This window comes from Festucalex cinctus, chromosome 15 (assembly GCF_051991245.1).
Source record: "Festucalex cinctus isolate MCC-2025b chromosome 15, RoL_Fcin_1.0, whole genome shotgun sequence".
NCBI classification, from domain to species: Eukaryota; Metazoa; Chordata; class Actinopteri; order Syngnathiformes; family Syngnathidae; genus Festucalex; species Festucalex cinctus.
In genome coordinates, this window is record NC_135425.1 from 20963477 (window position 1) to 20982070 (window position 18594).

Here is an 18594-nt window from a genome sequence, read left to right on the forward strand (position 1 = left end):
AGTTTTGAACAACCGGGCCCAGATCCGTTTATTGTGATGAGCATACCGTTGTCGCCTCCTCCGAACGACCACACGGTGCGTCCGTCCTGAGCTACGGCGATAGTGTGCGAGCTGCCGCACGCCACCTGCCCGACGCCGCTGATGTCCTTCACCAGAGTGGGTGTGTTGCGGCTCTGGCTGTCACTATGGCCTGCGAGGTAAATGGGGAACGATAGCGGAATGTTGCTAGTACGCTACAAGGATTACGGTAAAATAAAGACTCGCACCAAGTCTGCCAAAGTCCCCTTCGCCCCATGTGTAAAGCTCGCCATCGTTGGTCACGGCAGCACTGTGCCTGTAGCCAGCAGACACGCACACGACAACCTGGAACAGAGGCGGTAAAATTGCATTTCAAAATGTATCATTGATCAATTTCTCCAAAAAGTATGTTTCCTCACTTTGCCTGACAGTGGTCCTTGGATCATTTTGGGGTATTTCTGTGTAGCACTGTTGCTGTGACCCAGTTTCCCGTATTCTCCATCACCCCAGCTGAATACCTTATGAAGTATTTTGAAAATCTCACAATTAATACAACACATTTCAAACTATTATTGCAGTCAACATTGAGTGGTACTTTGACTTACGAGTTTTATACATCCAATGACCAAGTTTTAACTCAATTTACTTGAAAGTCAAATCAATCTTCCCCATTGAAATGAACTGAAATGTCATTCATCCTCTTACCTCTCCCTCCATGGTGATGGCCAATGTGTGACCGTCCGATCCCTTGGAGGAGGACACCTTCTTCATGTTCCTGTGGGGCTCCAGCACCAGTTTCTTGGGCATGGACTGGTTGTTGGAGTCCCCCAGGCCCAGACGGCCGTAACTGCCTTTACCGCATGCCTTTACAGCGCCATCCGCCGACACGGAGAAAGTACAGTACTGTCCAGCTTCGATCTGAAAGAAGGGCATGACATGGACGCATTTAGGATTGTTGTAGCCTTGGCAGAGGTCTGTTTTAGCGTTTAAAGCCGCACCATTTGGGCGTCGCTGAAGCCCTGCGTGGGTTTGGGCAGCAAGATTTTCTCCAGCGTTCCTTCCGCCAACTGATGACTGCTGTTGCTGCCCCATACATACACCACGACGGCTTCGCTGTTGGAGCTGGCAGTGTCTGCGTCAGTGCTGCAGGAGCACAGGCAGAAGGATGCCAGGTTACAGATCTGCAAAAGACAGATGGAGAGTGAGCTCCTGACAGACTTTTGCTATAAAGACCGACTTTTATACCTCTTCGAAGAGACAGAGGGCCGCCTGGGAGAGACGGCAAAGTCCATCTGTGTCCTTTTGGAGTACTGGAATGTTGACGGCATCGCCACGGAAACCCTGGAAGATATTAAGTTGTTGTTACAGTATTGTATTTCCTCCACGAATGAAGTCTTCTTTGATGATTGTACTCACTCTGAGAGTTTTTATTTATATTTGTACTTACTATTTTTCTGTCATATTCTTTACTTTTACTTTATATTACACCCCTTTTTGAGGTTTTGAGGTAAAGACGGAATTAGAAAAAGACCTCAGGGGATTCACAAAGCGACAAAGGCGGCTGCTGCCACTGGAGATTCATGGCTGAGATAAGGAAATGAAGAAAAGATGTAGTGTGCTGGGCACAGCAGAACCACTCATCAGGATTCATCACACCACACGCCTTTTAAGAGATTGGCCGCCCACAATTTCAGGAACACCTGCACAATCTAATGAGATCTAATCCAAGAGCTACATCAACAATCATACCGACACAAAGATAAACCCTCGCTGTCAGAAGTAATTATTTTAACTGTGGTTTGTAGTTGAACTAGAACTGACTAAGAGCTGATTTGTAATATTTTATTTTTAGATTTAGACCAGAAATAAAAAATACATATGTTTAGAACACTTTTAGAACAATATATATACTTTAACATATTGGAATAAAAAAATGTAAAACATTTTTGCTATAGTTAAAGAATCGTTTAAAGAATACTGTATATATTTTTAGAATAAAACTAATTTTCCACTCCATGTTTAGAACTAAATATCAGAACTCTTCTCCAAAATTTAGTTGTTGTTTTTTTAATAAAATGTTGAAAACATTTTCTACTTTGCATAACTTTTGTATATGCTAAAATAAAATAAAAATAAAAAAAAACCATCAAAAATAGTGTTTGTTTTTTAGACACATTTTACAGTACTATATTAGAACTATTTATCTCAAATATTTTTAAAATATTTTTAGAACTGCATATTGTCACATAAAATATTTAATTAAAAATCGATTCTTATATATTTCCCAAAATAAATGAATATAATTAAATATTGGAAAAAAAAATGATGTTTTTGAAAACATTTTCAAAAAGTAATAGTCACTGCATTTTCTTCATATCGTTAGTAAATTAGCTACGTTACCATTACAAATGAAATCTGTTCTCAATTACCTGAATAAATGAAAGGTTAAATAACATAAATAAGCATGAACATAATACAGATAATATGAATAATATAGTGTATATAATATTAATTAAACTGCAATATTTATTTATAATAACCCCAACATTGATTTTAGTATTGAAATAAATAATTGATAACTTCAACAGTCCACCCATCCATTTTCTATACCAATTATCCTGTTCAGTGTCATGGAGATGGAGCCTCTCCAAGCTGATTTTGAGAGAAAGGTATACTACACCCTGGCCTGGTCGGGAGTCAATCGCAGGGAAAATGCATATAGAGCTGTCTAAACTAGTCAGGCAAGTGTACTACCGGCACAGTATTTCTAATTATGTATCATAATGACACATGAAACTATAACCTACCGAAAACTGTCTCATCTGAAGAAGAGTTTGATGGATAAAATCGAATCCCACACCAGCTGCTTGCTGCGTGCTCAGTGCACAGGAGGACGATGGCGCAGAGGTGCGCGAGGACATGGAGGCCGCCAAAGCCACCTCCACCCACTCCAGGAGAAACTTGAGCGAGCCTCTCTGCATGGCCAGGCCGAGCAGCAGCTCCAACGCCAGCCTCCGACCTGTCAGGTCGGCGCCGCCGCTCCCGCTGCTTGCCGACGTCTTCTTCAGGAAATCGGCCACCTGTGCCAGGCAGTCCAACCCGACTGAGGGGATCTTGCTCTCGTTGGCCAGAGAAAGTGGCGGCAGTGACGCCAGCACGGCGGAGGCGGTGGCCAGGACGTCGTTGCACAGCATCGACTCGGGGTGCACGGAGGCCGCGTACCTCCAGTTCTGCTGCAGCAATGAGAAGAGCAGGCTCAAACCCGTCCTTACGCCCATCTCGATCAGAACATCCGTGCCCGACTTGACTTTGGGCAGCCCCCCTGGCAGGCATGGCTCGGAGGCCAGCTCAAGATGCCCGCATTCCGCACCGCTCTCTGTGACCTGCGAGGGAAGCGGCGCACGGAAGTTGTCGTGGTACTTGGTGTGAATGGCATAGAAGATCCTCTGCAGAGCCACCAGCCTGTGGTGGAGACCCTGCGTGAAGCGGGTCTGCGTCAGCATGCGGCGAGCCAGCCATCGTTGACTCTGCAGCAGCGACAAAAGATACTCCTCCTTCTCCGCGGCGGCGCAGGACTCGCACTCAAAGTCAGGTAGCCGAGGGCCGACGAGTTCCTGGACGGGCTGAGCAAGACTCACCACCTCCTTGTTGTGGAGAAGTTTGCTGTAAAGGGCGGCCGCCCCTTGTCTGGTGGCCGTCTGCGCACTGTCCTCCGCCGCCCAGTAACAGTTGAGGTGTTCCTGCCATTTGAGCAACACATGGGTCTGACCGGGCATCATGTCTGAGCATTATCTTCACCCTGACGAGCACCTGAAAGATGAGGAGAAAGACCAAAAGATGAGTTGATTAGGATTTGCTTCTCAAAGAGTTGGACTTGGACGTGGATATGGATATGGAGGACCGAAAATGCCAAAATAGAAATAAATAAATAAATAAATGTGAAAAATAAAAATGGATATAAAACATATATTTCAAATATTAAATACAAAACATATATATAAATGGAAAAAAAAATACATAAATAAATAAAAGATAAATATATACAAAAATAAATATAAAAACAAATGCGGAAATCAATATAAAAATGAATATATAAATAGATTTCAATGTCAATGAATAAGAACACTCTGCTCTCTTATTGCAGACACTGTCAGCATGAAATGCGTCATGAAATGTAATTCAAATGAGCGGGCCAAAGTGTGTCTTGAGTTGAACAATTCTCCGATTGGTTGGTCGATATGTCAGTCTATGTCAGACTCTACCCATTCCACAGCAAGGGAGAATTCTCACACACAAAAGAAAAAAATGGAACTTGAACGTGTTGTTGAGCAACTCAAGTCGCAAGTTGTTGTGACAGTGGACAAGATAGTCGTCCATTGCTGGAGCTCTCCATGCAAGCCAGCGAGACTTCCTTGTTCGCCGACTTGCTTGGTTGAGGGAACACTCCACCATCGAAAGGCAGTTGGCAACGGCCTAGTCGATTAGAACCGTCCCCCTCTTTGGAATAACATTTTTTTATTCTTTTTTATTGTTTGAGTCCTGTTTTTTCATATATTTTTTTTCATTTATTTGTACTTTTCTGTCTTTCTTTATTTCTGTATATATATTCTTGTTTTTATTGCATTTATACATATTTTTTGCACTTAAATTTTGTAATTAGATTTTTATATGGGGCTTCACTTTAGTGCTCAAACGTGACACGAGCCCAGGAGAGCGAGGGAACTCCAAGCATGTTTGCATGCCTCTTTTACTGCAACACTAGAGCTACATGGTTTTCAGTCTGGGCAAAAATAGCCAACAGTGATACGGTCAAGTCATCTCAGCTGGCAGCTACCACAAGCAAAACAAGCCTACCTACTGGTACTAACTTTCTGGGCTTGAAATGAAGCGAATTGTCAAAGTGCCTACTTTATAGAGCCAAGACTGTGACTGACTTCAACCACATGTTATCAAATTGAACATGACATTTTAATTGTTCCATAACATTGTCTTTTCTATTTTGCCTTCAACAAACATGGGAGCTTATGGCTCGAGACTCACATTAATATACAAGTCAATTAAACTATATTTAACTGTAGTCATTTATCGTAGTAGTAACCACAAGATTTTGTGTGTGGAAATCGGTGCATATAGCTACTAGCTATTGTCTTTGTGTTATTAGAAAAATATATATTTTAGAGTAACATTAAGATTGACAATAAAAGATTGTTGTCACGTTGTCAATTGAGCATGAAAATCAATACTAACATTTATCACACGTTTTTGTTTTGTCTGTGTCAGTCATTTTGCTCAATATTGCTAATTTTAATTATATGTAATATGCAAAAACTTCATTTGGTGCATGATTTTTTTTTTAACAACATAAAAATACTGCTCAATGTGATCATTTTGGCCACTATAATTCATCCATCCATTTTTTGTATTTATTAACTCTTATCCTGATTAGGATCTCAGCTGAACTGAAGCCTATCTCAGCTGGCTGTAAGCGTGAGGTAACACATGAATTGTCCCAAACCTTAGAACTGTGGGAGCAGATGTTTTGGGCGGGATGCTCAAGCTTTATTTTCCTAGTACGGTGCATACAGAAATATCATAGGATAAAAGGGACATTTTGTCATTCTTCATCTTTAATTTATTTAACTAAAGCTAAAACCATACTTGAGATTCAAACCGAATCAGAATGCGAGGTAAATGTGTTAATTAGTTCTCCATGATGACAATGACAAGGAGATTTTCATAACATTCCATCACAAGTCATAGGTTTGAGCATAAAATCAATCATTAACTTTACATGAAGGATGTCCTTACTCTGGGACGTAGGCCATGAGGAGGGGTGAGATGGATGGGGGTGGGGGCTCGGTTGCCAGGACAACCCCAATAAAAAAAAATAAAAAATGGAGCAGCATATGAGATTGGCTATAAGTCTTATGCAGCCTCATGCAAAGATACATTCAATGAGTTTCCATGCTAATCACATTAGTCGACTTGATGGTCCCGTTTATTAGCAAGATTTGACCCAGCCCCTTCCGGAGGAGAGAACCTCACACACCGGTGACATTGCGGCGACTCACCTACACAATGGATTAACAGCGTACCGCAGTCCGAGCTCCTCCGGTTCCCCCGAGTGAGCTAACGCGGGGCAGGGCTGGCTACACTGCGGCTGTCAGGGTGAACCAAAAAAGCTCCCCCACTAGGCTCGGTGGCTGGATGACAGCTGGCGGCAAAACAAGCCCCGCTGCTCGCTGACGTCCAGACTGGCGTGTAACGATGGCGAACAACAAGCGTTGACATGTATGTTAGCTTCGGTACATTTAGGACGTTTGGAAGCTTGAAGCCGCTGACATGTTTGCTGGGTCGGGAGCACCTCCGGCGGGTCGTCAGCGTAACCTGTCCCGTCAGAGGGAGCTCCTATTCGGACAAAAATATCATGCCCCGGCTTCTCCCTCTCCCCCCTCCTCCTCCTCCTACTACTCCCTCGCCTCCTCCTCTTCTTCTTCTGGGGTTGTATCAGCTGAAGGCGGCCGGCGTCTGATGACTACCTTACCGCCATCTTGTGTCTCACAAGTGTCGAACTCCGTCTCGTCCTCATCAATCATCTTCTTCACCATCATCACCATTTTGCTGGTTAGTTGGTCAATGTTTTATTTTAATATTGTGAAATTGATAACTCACAACGTTGTTTTTAAATAATGGCACAATAACATATGGCTGTGTCTGTGTCTTCCAATCTTACTGTATTACTATAATTTGCATTCAACAAACTCTCCACTCGCCACCAAATAAAAATGTTACACAAAGTGTACATACAGAAATTAGGGTTTACTGATATAAATAAATACATAAATAAATAAATAAATATATTCTCTATATATTCATTATATTGTTAATGGATTAAGGAGCTGCTCCTTCTAAATTGTGGGTCGGTCTCTCGGGGTAAAATGGAGGAAAATAATAATAATTGAATAGTACCACATCGGCCCCAATAGACACAGGCCCACCGGGCATGCCCTGTATGCCAGATGGGCAGTCCAGCCCTGGTCTTACCTGAGTCCAGCAACTGTGGTATGTGGCATTTTGATGCTTAATTCATATTCCACAAATGCAATATTAATCAACACCGTGTTTGGACTAGCGGGGCTTATTGTAAATAAAATAATAATATCAAATAAAATGTTGGAGGGTTTTAACTTGGGCTTCACAGATTTCTGAGCACCGGTGTAGTGCCATCCCTCGGGGAAAACATTTGTTTTTAACTTTTTGAAATTTTGCCCATGCATCACCAAATTTTGCCCCAGGATCTGGGAAATAGCGCCCTCTGGTTCAAAGGCAGTCAAAGGCAAGGAGGGCCAGTATCAGCGCGGTGCGGTGCCTTGGTCAACTACAAAAAAAAAGCAAAGATAACTTGTGGCATGCAGGTCACGTGGATTTCAGTTCCTGGATGGTGGCTCGGTGCTAATCCCGTGCACTTCCACGCCGGATCTCTAAAAAAAGGGAGCGGAATGAGGAAATTGACGAGAGCGAAGTGCAAAACAAACTTGTTGCGGTGAAAAGCAGCTCTGACTGATGCTCGCCTCCTCAGTCCTCACTCCCACTCGAGTCCCTCGCAGAGGCGCTCCTCCACCATGCACAGCAGCCTCTCATCATCATCGGCACCACCATCCTCTTCCTCCTCGCCTGCAGCCATGTCTCTGCTGCTGGTCACGGTAGCGCTGTCCTCGTTGCTCGCCCACGGTGCCCATGGCGCCGGCGCCCAGGCGTGGGGCTCCGGCGTCAAGTACGCCGTCAACTGTCCGGACAGGTGCGACGCGGGGCGCTGCGGCCCCACTCTCGGCTGCGCGCGCACCGTGCTGGACGACTGCGGCTGCTGCCGGGTGTGCACCGCCGGCCGAGGGGAGCACTGTTACCGCACCGTGTCGGGCATGCACGGCGTCAAGTGCGGACCGGGCCTCTTCTGCGAGTTCTACAAGGACGAGGATGATTACGGGGATGAATATGGCGTGTGCAAAGGTAACGTTTAACTCATGGGGCACATTACACCAAAATACTGCAGGATGTGTTATTGATCTTCAAATTCCATTTTATTTTGTTGTTTTGAAGTTATACCACTTCCCTTATACCCGTAACTTTATGTAAATGCGCACATTAGAGTTTATTTTAGATATAGGTTATATGTACAATTCAAGTGAGCATTAGTTAAAAAAAAAAATCAAAAAAAATTAAATAAAAAATAAAAAAATCACAAAATAAAAAATAAAAAAAATCTGCCCATACAAAAGATGCAAAATGTTTTGGTTTAACATTGAATATTTATTATGATTGTCTGTTGAGTAACTCTAAACTACAAAAGTTGTTTTTAACATTTTATTACAGAACAAGTATTGCTAAATTGCATCTAATATTAAAACTGAAAACTCTGTACAGTATACTGGGAAAAAAATATATAATTTCCAATATTAAAAAGATAACCTAAAAACAAGTATTAGAACTGTCAAATATTAAACTAATTTTAAATATATTGATTTAATATATTATAAATGAGTTCTGCTATGTTAATGATCTAAATTGTGTCAATTATTAATTACAAAGCAAATTCTGCATTTTAACTACTAATTTTAATATTTTATTCCAGCTCTAATAACAGTTTCAATTTTATGTAAAATATTCTAGGAAATATTATAGACATGTTTTTTATATTTCAGTTGATTGTGTTTGTTATTTTATAATTTAAAATGTTATTAGAAATATTCTAAAATATTGTTTTAAATGCTTCTAATATTGTAATCAGAATATTTTACTCCTGATATCAGAAACGGCTTCTAATATTGTAATTAAAATATTTTGTAAATAATGTAAGTTGTCCTAAATATTAGACACTGCTAAATTTGAATCCAAATATTTTTATTTAAAAATATTCTAAACTAATGAAAAACAGTTGACATTTTATTGAAATTATTTGTTTAAAAATGTAATATGAACTTAAAAAAAATAATTTATCGGAAAATCATTATTTTTTATATATATATATATATATTTTTTTTTTTAATAAAAATGTATTCTATAGCTAAATTGTATAGTATTAGAAAGCTGTTTTATCAAAATATTCAAAAATATATAGCAAAGTAATAGAATAAGTACAGTATTCTAATATAAAACAGTAAAATATTGATTTAACAATATTGTATGATGTAGCTTGCGGTGGTGCACAATTCATCAAGGCACAATTGTTGATCCATCTTAGTGCAGGTGAACTTTATAAAGTTACTTGGATTGTTTAGGCCTTCAAAATAAGTAAATAAACTTCAGTGCTATTTGTTTTGTCTCTTTCCAGACTGCCACTTTGGCACCTATGGCATGGAGTGCCGTAAAACTTGCAGCTGCAAAGGCGGCGGCCTGTGTGACAGGGAGACAGGCGCATGTCTCACCCTTCGGTTCTTCGCCAAATTGGTCAGCAAGCTCAAAACGGAGGCTCAAGGTGGAGACGAGGGTTCGGGAGAGGTTCAGTACTCGGATCAACTGGCAGCAAATATATCCAACGCTTCCAAGCGGCTCAACCCTCGCTGACCACTGCATTCAATCAGTCATACATTCTTTCAGTCATTCATTCAGTCAGTGGAAATGTAGCATTAACTTATAAGAACAGACAGGGCTTATTTTATTATCATCTTCTTGACTGCATGTTGATTTTATTTATATGGTTGATAATATCACCTTTTTACTCTTGATTTTCCAAATGTATATTATGCCTTCAAGTGAGAGAAGAGGATGTATCATTTTTCATATGTATCATCTCGACTGTATTTGTAAGATATCAAAATGTAAAGAATGGTCTTGCAATTAAATCCAATGTGATCAACAAGTGTTGTTTGTTAACCTGATTCTGGACGTGTCTTCTGCTGCAGCAAAACAAAAATGCACACAATATGTTGTATTTTTATGCAGTATTTGATCCTAGAAGAAAACATTTGGTAATATGTTGTTTAACTTGGATATTGTTAAACTTGGATAAGACTCATTGGAACATAAAATCTGATTTATCAATTTTCACAAATGACAGTTCAATTAACATGTTAATTGGTATCATTTCTTTCAATTAAGTCTCAGCTCTGTTGTTATTGTTTTTGCCAGTAAAGAAAAGAGGCTTGCTATTCGTAAACACAGTGACTTTTTTTTTTTTTTATACGAAAAACAAGTCCAAAAACCCTGGTGTGCTAATAGACTTGAATCCGATATTCAGCAGTCATATCAAATCAGTCACCAAAACAGCCGTCTACCAGCTGAAACCATCCAGAGTGAAGGGTTTCATGTTCCAAGCATTCCAAGTGCAGCTCATTTATGCTTTTATCTCAAGTCGACTTGGTTATTGTAACGGAGAGCATCAAACACCTGCAGCTCATTTGAAATGCTGCAGCTTGGGTTATGACCAGAACAAATAGATTCCAAGTCAGACGTACTAGAATAGATTTAGAAGGTTTGTGAATTTCTATAGTTTGGCAGCTCTGGATATAGACTAGACTTTAAAGCTATTGGCCTATACATCACTCTTTGTTTTAGGTCTACGATACACTGAAGAAATGCTAACACCATATCTGTGCTTTGACAGCTGCACATTCAAGTCAAACTGTGGCGCTCAGAATGTGAAGCAAACATGGTGGAGCAGTATTTAACTGTTATGCTGCACACAAATGAAATAAGCTGCCAACAGAAGTCAAATCAACCCGAAATGTGAATATATATATTTTTAAATTCAGGTTAAATGTACTTTTTTCCTTCTCTCTCTTCTGGCCTATGATTTAGCTTTTTTTGAATTAGTTGAATAAAACATTGTTTTATAACATACATTAATATTTCTAAAATCATGGGAAAACATTTTTAATATATTCAAACAGATATAATTTGTTCTAAAATGTAATTAAATATTTAACTGCTCTTGCATGTATGAAAATATTAGAAACACTCATACTTCATGCTAAAAATATTCTAAAAGTGCAGGTGTAACTTGTGAAGTAAGATATAACATATAGGACAATAAATGTTCTATAGGTTGTTTAAGATGAGTGTCTGTAATCAATATTACCGCATGACAACATATTTAATATTCACAGTATATTTTCACCACTGTCTATTCCCAGTATGACCCAAAAGTTCAAAACGCTATGGAATCCCACAACGGTGTCGAAAGCCTCACCTCAGACTCTTTAAACACGTACACAAAAATGTTTGTGCCGCATTCGGCGTGTTTATTTCCTGCACTTCCTGACACCTGTGAAAATGGCCCTTCTTCCTGTTGTTGTTGTGTCTGCCCAGGCCGGGAATTCAAGAGCAAGTGACACTCCGAAAAAGCTAGGAATTTTTGTCACACGCACACACACATAAACACCAAATAAGGTCCTGTCCTTTGCCCGTTGGAGTCACGAAAGGACGTTTTTCAATTACTTCTCCCGTCAATGAAATAGAGTTAATTTCAGATAAATTTGGGCTACTACAACAATTTTAGGAAGTCTTCAACTCAGTGAGCATATAAATATATTAACTCCAAAAGTGTTTTGGCCGATGATAGCCAATTGGGCCAACAAAAGGTGTGTTATAAAAGTCCAGGTGATACTCCGCAAACACCTTCCTGTACCATTTCAATTACGTGTCTGACAGCCATCCAATTCAGGAATTTAACTCTATTTTACACGTCTAAAGTCACACTAAACTAGTTGAATGTCATGCAAGTAATTAGACCTCAATTAAGCAAGCAAAAAAAAAAAAAAGCAAGCATCACAGGATATCACGTGTTTTTTATTTATTTTATTTGTTCTTTTGTGGCATTTTTACATTAAGCGGAAGAAAAAAACAATAGAGCCTCCACACCCATTCAAAAATTATTGCAAAACTAAGGTTTTTATTTTAAAAAAAATCAAAACATGCTAATCTACAGATGCAACAATACACTAATATATATATATATATATATATATATATATATATATATATATATATATATATATATATATATATATAATGTAAGTAATTCTCTTTGTTTTATGTTTAGTTTTACAGTAAACAACAGCTTAAACACTTCAATAGCTGCCACAGCTAAATCTAAGTAAATAAAATTTTCACTCAAACTCCAAACAAAAAATCGGCCACACGACGGCATGTATCTCAAAGAACTCATAAGACGGGTCATTCAGGTAGCATTGCATTTCTTTGTTTTTGTCCTTTTTTGCACAAGCTAAAGCAATTGTAATACCTTTAGCAGTTCCCTATAAAGGTGTCAAATATGCTTGCAGGTACATGGAAGCAATGTGGGAGCTTTCGGAACGTTCCCCTCCATTCCCCTGAGAGACGACGGACCGAGGCCTCGCATCCAAACAAACAAAAGGAGCCTAACAAGGAAGGACAATAACAGGAAAGCGTTGGTGAGAAACACGCTTTATGTGACTCCCCGAGCACGTCATACTGCCGCCCATGCTGAAACAAAAGGTGTAAATAACACTGATTTACTGCAAATACATGTCCTGCTATTTACAGTCCGGCCCCGCCTACATGGGCTGTTTATACCAGCAGCAAACACTATTATGAGAACATGGGTTTGTTCTTATTAGTGGACCCTTTGGCCTCATCCTTTGATTTGTCCGGGAAATAAATTCAAGTAAAATAAGATAAAATAAAAATTAAGGTGAGCCAATTCAGGATAACTAGATGAGATGCAAGGAAAGGAAATCAGAAATTAGACTGAGATGAAAGTACGCATGTATGCACGCACGCGCACATTAAAAAGAGAGAGAGAGAGAGAGAGAGAGAGAGAGAGAGAGAGAGAGAGAGAGAGAGAGAGAGAGAGAGAGAGAGAGAGAGAGAGATGATGATGATGACATGTTGATTGGAAAGGCTGCCGAATGAACAATGTTGAGCTCTCGAGAAAAAAAAAGAAGAAGAAGAATAAATAAATAAATAAAATAATAAAAATAAAGAAAAAGAAACTAAAATTAAATAATAATAAAAAAATAACATGACAAGACAATCTAGGATAAATAAGATGCAATTAAACAAAATTAGATAAAATAAAAATGTGATATACTAAAAATAAATTACACAATACAAATAAAGCAGGATAAAATTATTAAATTCAATTGAATAAAAATGATGGAAGATATGGTTGTATAAAATTTAGTATTACTTCATAAGTTCAGGAGTCAAAAATAATGAATAATGAATAATGAAATAAAATAAAACATAAAAATACAAATAGTAAATCAAATTAATTGGATTAAACTGAGATACTTTTGTTTAAGGCTGAATAAAGGAACTACTGTACAATGAAAGAAAATAAAATGATTCATTAAGACTGTAAGACAAGGTAAGGTTTTAGATAAAGCACAATTTAATTAATAAAACAAGACAAGATATGATAGGATAAAATAAAATAACTTTAGCCCAGATAAGACAGAATGAGGGAAAAAAAATGTTAAATAATATACTGTATCTGCTAGGCTATGGCAGTATATATTATGTAGGCTATATAATTGGTGTATACATATTATAAACATTTTTTAATGATTTATTTTAATTTTATTTATTTATGTATTTATTTAACCTTTATTTAGCCAGGCAAAAGATTTAAAACAAATCTTGTTTGCAACTGTGGCCTGACAAGATGCAACACCTCTTGAGGGAAAGGGAAAAACTGGGGATAAAACAATAAAACCACAATAAAACAAATAAAACAACAAACAAAAACAAGCAAATAAACCATGCAAGTAAAATAACATAACCATAAAACAGCTAAACATACACAGTGGTGAAGCATGTGCTAAGGAGTGACAAAACCAATTTCCTAACCATACATATTTTTACATATTTTTATTTATTTACATATTGTACAAATTCTCTTTCTCTCCAAAAGAAATTTTGAGTGATCACTTGCTGCCAAATAGAGTTTGTAGGACTCTGTCCAAAATAACCCGTCATCTAGGATGGTAGCAAACTCATGAACAGTAGCCTATACATATTCATTTCACAAGCTTATTACTCTTGTGTATTAAATCTATCATACAACAGTGCTATCTGCTGGACTTGGTGAAGCAATGTGCCCCTGCAACTTTGTTTATTATTATTTTGGATGTTTATCAAAACATCATGAAGTAGTATGGGGAACAATTAACTTGGATTAGTATGAATGTTGAACTACCAATGCAATGATTCCTAATATGAAATTTCTTTCTTTAGCTCGACAGCGAGACGTAGTTGAATCCTCAAGAGAACATTCTTTTAAACGCTGAGAAACCTTAAGGCGTAATGCTCGAAATCGCCGCATGGGGGCAATATTGCACTGAAAGAGAAACCGTTACTCCACTGAAATCCGCAAAGTAAAAAAATAAATAAATAAAAGTGGGGTGAAAATTGACTGCTTTTAATATTTAGATGTACTTTGTGTATGTTTTTGTTTACATATTATTTTTTAATTGAATAAGAGAGATGAAGTTGCTTTAATGTCAAACTAAGTGAGGAGACGAACTATGATGCATACAAATTCAAGGTAAGACATTCCAAATAAATACAAGTTCACAAGCCACTTGAGAGATTAAAAAGACTCTTTATTGTCAAATTTCTCAACAGGAAGTCTTGCCACGGTCACGACACTGCTCCAGTGGTCACTTGTTTGACTAAAAATGGAACAGTGTTTTCATTCATAATGAAATAGCAGGATATTTGGGAAAAATGCGTTTATTTTTTCAATGTCATAAAAATGACTGGTCAACTTTATCCCCACATTCTTTGGTGATTATGTTTAGATGGCAAAGTGACAAGGTAAAATAGTAGCATCCCTTTTCTGTTACAGCTCTAGCACAACCTGGGAAAGGTGGAAAATACCTGCGATAACTTTGTACTCCCATTTGGTATTGAGACTGTTTCTCAAAACAGCGATATGTAACAAGCTTGGCATTTACAAGCAGTGTAAAAGGGGGATTTATAGACAGGTGATTCCCCACCACTGTCACAAGTCTGATACTATCTCGGAATAAGGAATATTGATGGGTTAACTTTGACACCCATTACGTCAATTGTACAGAAGACCGAAGCTGAGTAAAAGGCAGAAAAATGCCATCCTGTCTCCGTTAGAGCTATGGTGCTATCTCTGAATGCTGGAATTTGTACCCCAATTCCGCAACAGTGGCTTTTTTCAGAACTGCAACATCTGCTTGTAGTAATTGTTTAAAGGCAGTAATAGGGGGGCTTTATACACAGGCCAACTCTGTTACAGATCTGGATACTAATTGGAAGGCACAAAATTGTCTTGTTTTTGCATTTTGGAGGAGGTAGCAAATATGTTATGTTCCATTCCAATCCCACTGAGGAAGACCCTCACAGAAGTCACCCGGGGTCCAAACCTTGCACTTGAAGGGCCATGAGAACAGATGAACCACAGAGACCATTTAAATTCCCATATCCGCCATCTGTGAAGAGAAGATTCATCCAGTCTCATCTCATGCGATATCTCAGTGAAGACCGGCCACCAATGCCCCCGCCCACCCTCACAGCCGGCCTTCGTGGGAGTCACTGAGTGCATCTCCATTTTGCTTACAGCTTCTTATTCACAAGGTCACAAGAATTTCATGTTCCGCATTCCACATCTTGCAAATATATTACGTAAATGTGTTGAGAGGTGATTGTGGACATATGCCCCCCCCCCCCCTAATAATCCTTCCTTTCCTCTTGTGACCTTTCACTGGATTCTTCATTAGGTAGACATGCACCATTTAAAAAGATCCATATACCAAAATGTTGGTCTTTAAATACTTTGTATAACAGCAAACACTTTTAGGCTGTTAGAACACCTCCCCTCACTTAAACATAGTTCCATATCACCAAGATGCCACAAGATGGTACCAAAGCACTAATTTTGTATTAAACAGGGCTTTGGTGCCATCTTGTGTCATCTTAGGGTGTTTCAGAAAATGGCAAAAACAATAACTAGTCAAGTTTTTCAGCAACTAATGGAGGACAGGAAAAAAAAAATTGCGAAGGGGTGAATTTGCGATAGCAAATCGCAAAGAGGTTGAGAAATTAATTAAAATAAAAGCATATTATTGAGGTTGTAGTTTGCTTTAGTAAACAGCTGCACAGCATCATACTGAGAGCTGTTTCTATAATTTTGATCCTTAATAGTCACCTGAACGTGAGGAGAAGGAGCCAGATGGACTGTCATCTAGAGACACCACCAATTGAAGAAGTGACCGACATTCAGAAAACATACCAGTGGCCGGAAAAGGCTGGACTGACTGACAGACAGACAGCACGGAGGCACTGATTACTATCAATCAAGCTTTATAGCATGCTGTCATTCTTTCCGGATTGTCAATATGAAAGGTTTGCATGCGGTTCTATGCCGACAGCTCGCAAGTAAACAAGATGTGCTCTTGTCCTGTTGCTGTGTATTCAGCTGAGCTCGCACCTAAGTGTTCACGGAGTTACCTCATAAATGTTTGCCAAGCTGCACGCATATGCTGTATTCTCTCCCGTAAATACCACAAAAGCTGCGCAGGTTAAAAATAAGATTACCTTAAATCGGCCAAAAGCTGAGCATGCACATTATATGATACCTTTAAAAATAGACTTTTCCCTATGGATGCTGACGTCGGGATGACTTACACGAGTGTCAGGCTGCAGCGTAAGAGTGTGTGTGTTGGGGTGAACATGTGTGTGTGGGCTCCTCCTCTTGGAGAGAGAGACTGTTTCAGCATGCACGCGTTGTGAGAGTTGAACTTGTGGCCACATTTCTCCGCACAGCGCGTCGGCGACGGTGAGATTGAACGTCATCTCCCTTTTCTACCTCCTCCTCCTCTTGTTGTTGACACGGGCTGTCATTCCACACTGGATTTATTTGGGAGAGCAACACCTGGTTGATTATCTGAAGGGTGAGTGATATGCTCTGTTTTTGCTGGAGTGGTTTCAAGAGTGTTTGGTGGTGATGTGGTTCCCTTTTTGTGTGTGGGAATAAAAAAAAGGTTGACACTTCATTAGGCTGACTTGCAAAGATAATAGTCTTGTGTTTTTATTGACAGTGAGGTATTCTCATAACAGTACGTTTTTTATTGTGATTACAGTTTGCAGTAGTGACAGACTGCACACACCAAAGCTTTTACCAATCTCATGTACAACTGTAATTGGGACCAAAATTCCCCTTGTATGAACAGATTTATTTTATTTTATTTTTTAACTTATATGTATCTATTAGCCACTTGTTGCTAGGCAGAATTTCCTGGGACATACTCATTTGTGCCCCTAGACAAAGTTTAAAAAATAAAAAATAAAAAAAATAAAAATTACACAATCTAGGGTATACCAATTTGTGCCTTTATTTTAAATTATTTTTCATGCATTTTTTTTTATATTGTATTAAACTTTGTTTTTTTAATTTTAATTTTTTGGGGTAATATTTGACTAGGCATAATTCACAGAGCTTGATGTGTGCCCTCGGGTCCAATATTAATTTTGTTTCTTAATAATCATTGTATTTTTTTTTTCAATGAAAAACAAGTGCATTTAAAAAAAATTCAAATCATGATTTTAATTTTAAAAGGATTTAAACAGTGTATACTGTAATAAAAATTATTTTTTTTTATATTATTTTAATTGATCTAGCATTTACAGTGTACAACCATTTAATCCACTGGGACCAATAAAATTAATGTTTAAAAAAAATATATTTTGAAATTTGATTTATATAATATAGATTTAATGATGCAACTTGATTGACAAGTAATTAGCACCTGCCTTAAAATTCTAAGGTTGTAATCTGGTTTCCATCCTTGTAGTGTTTGCCTGTTCTCCATACTCTTGCATGGGTTTTCTCCCACATTCCAAAAATATACTACTTGAAGATTCTAAATTGTCCTTTGCTGTGGATGTTTGTTAGTATAGTGTTTTTTTATATATTAAGTAGTTTAATATTATTAAATAATTAATTTAGTGGGGTTTAAAAAAAAAATATTTTATATATGGTTAGCCGGCGACACAACCAGTGTGTAACCTGCCTCTCATCTAAAGTCAGTCGGCGTAAGCTTCATCTTACCCCTGAGCCTATAATGATGACGATCACTATAGAAAATGGATGGATAGTCTTGATGAGCGTCATACATTGTTATTAACTGTGATGTTTAATTTGTTTGGTATTTATTTCATTCATTAAAGTGTCTTTTAGCAAGCAGGGAAAAAAAAACGACCATGACCCTCCCATGTAGCTTAAATGTACATATGTACATCCAACTGGACATCTTCTAGATTTTTCTTCTGCATTCCAATGCACCTGCAGGTGAAACTGCTTTTTTTTTTTTGTTGGTATATACCACCAAATATTATTACAGTTGTTGTGTTGGAGCTCATTAAGTCTCTCTAATGTTAGCCAGCGTTGCTATAAACTGCAGAACAACATTATCAGCATGCTTGTCTTTTTTAATCATCTCACCTGGGTGGGCCTGCTGGGAGTCAGTAAAACATCCTTTTCCTCATCAATTAGCAAATTCCCACCACTTATATAGTAGCTTTTATTTACATGGTTCATTGCAAAGGGTGTAAGGGCCCAATATT

General features: G+C 38.4%; 3 protein-coding genes across 8 annotated transcripts in view; 2 read left to right on the plus strand and 1 right to left on the minus strand.

Annotated features, from left to right (window-relative positions):
- LOC144002320 (putative E3 ubiquitin-protein ligase HERC1) overlaps positions 1–8031 on the minus strand; it is a 45200-nt gene extending 37169 nt beyond the window's left edge. For 3 of the 4 annotated variants that reach the window (XM_077497455.1, XM_077497456.1, XM_077497453.1), the window contains exons 1-8: positions 6090–8031; positions 2826–3828; positions 1264–1359; positions 1017–1199; positions 724–936; positions 438–536; positions 267–363; positions 47–190 (exon numbers count right to left, since the gene is read on the minus strand). In XM_077497455.1, the coding sequence (XP_077353581.1) occupies positions 47–190; positions 267–363; positions 438–536; positions 724–936; positions 1017–1199; positions 1264–1359; positions 2826–3797 (1804 nt within the window). In that variant the 5' untranslated portion in view covers positions 3798–3828; positions 6090–8031. The remainder of the gene's footprint in view (positions 1–46; positions 191–266; positions 364–437; positions 537–723; positions 937–1016; positions 1200–1263; positions 1360–2825; positions 3829–6089) is intronic. The other variant, XM_077497454.1, reaches the window with a different exon arrangement.
- arhgap24 (Rho GTPase activating protein 24) overlaps positions 6166–18594 on the plus strand; it is a 47300-nt gene continuing 34871 nt past the window's right edge. The window contains exons 1-3 of one of the 3 annotated variants that reach the window (XM_077497459.1): positions 6166–6309; positions 6530–6642; positions 12297–12425. The gene's annotated coding sequence lies outside the window, so the exon portion shown is untranslated. Of the gene's footprint in view, positions 6310–6508; positions 6643–12296; positions 12426–16739; positions 16923–18594 lie in introns of those variants that run through there. The other 2 variants (XM_077497457.1, XM_077497458.1) reach the window with 2 other exon arrangements.
- Positions 6499–9876, plus strand: esm1 (endothelial cell-specific molecule 1). Its single transcript, XM_077497475.1, is given in 4 exon segments — positions 6499–6642; positions 7314–7639; positions 7642–8025; positions 9347–9876. Coding segments are annotated over 3 exon segments (675 nt in total). The 5' UTR covers positions 6499–6642; positions 7314–7581; the 3' UTR covers positions 9580–9876.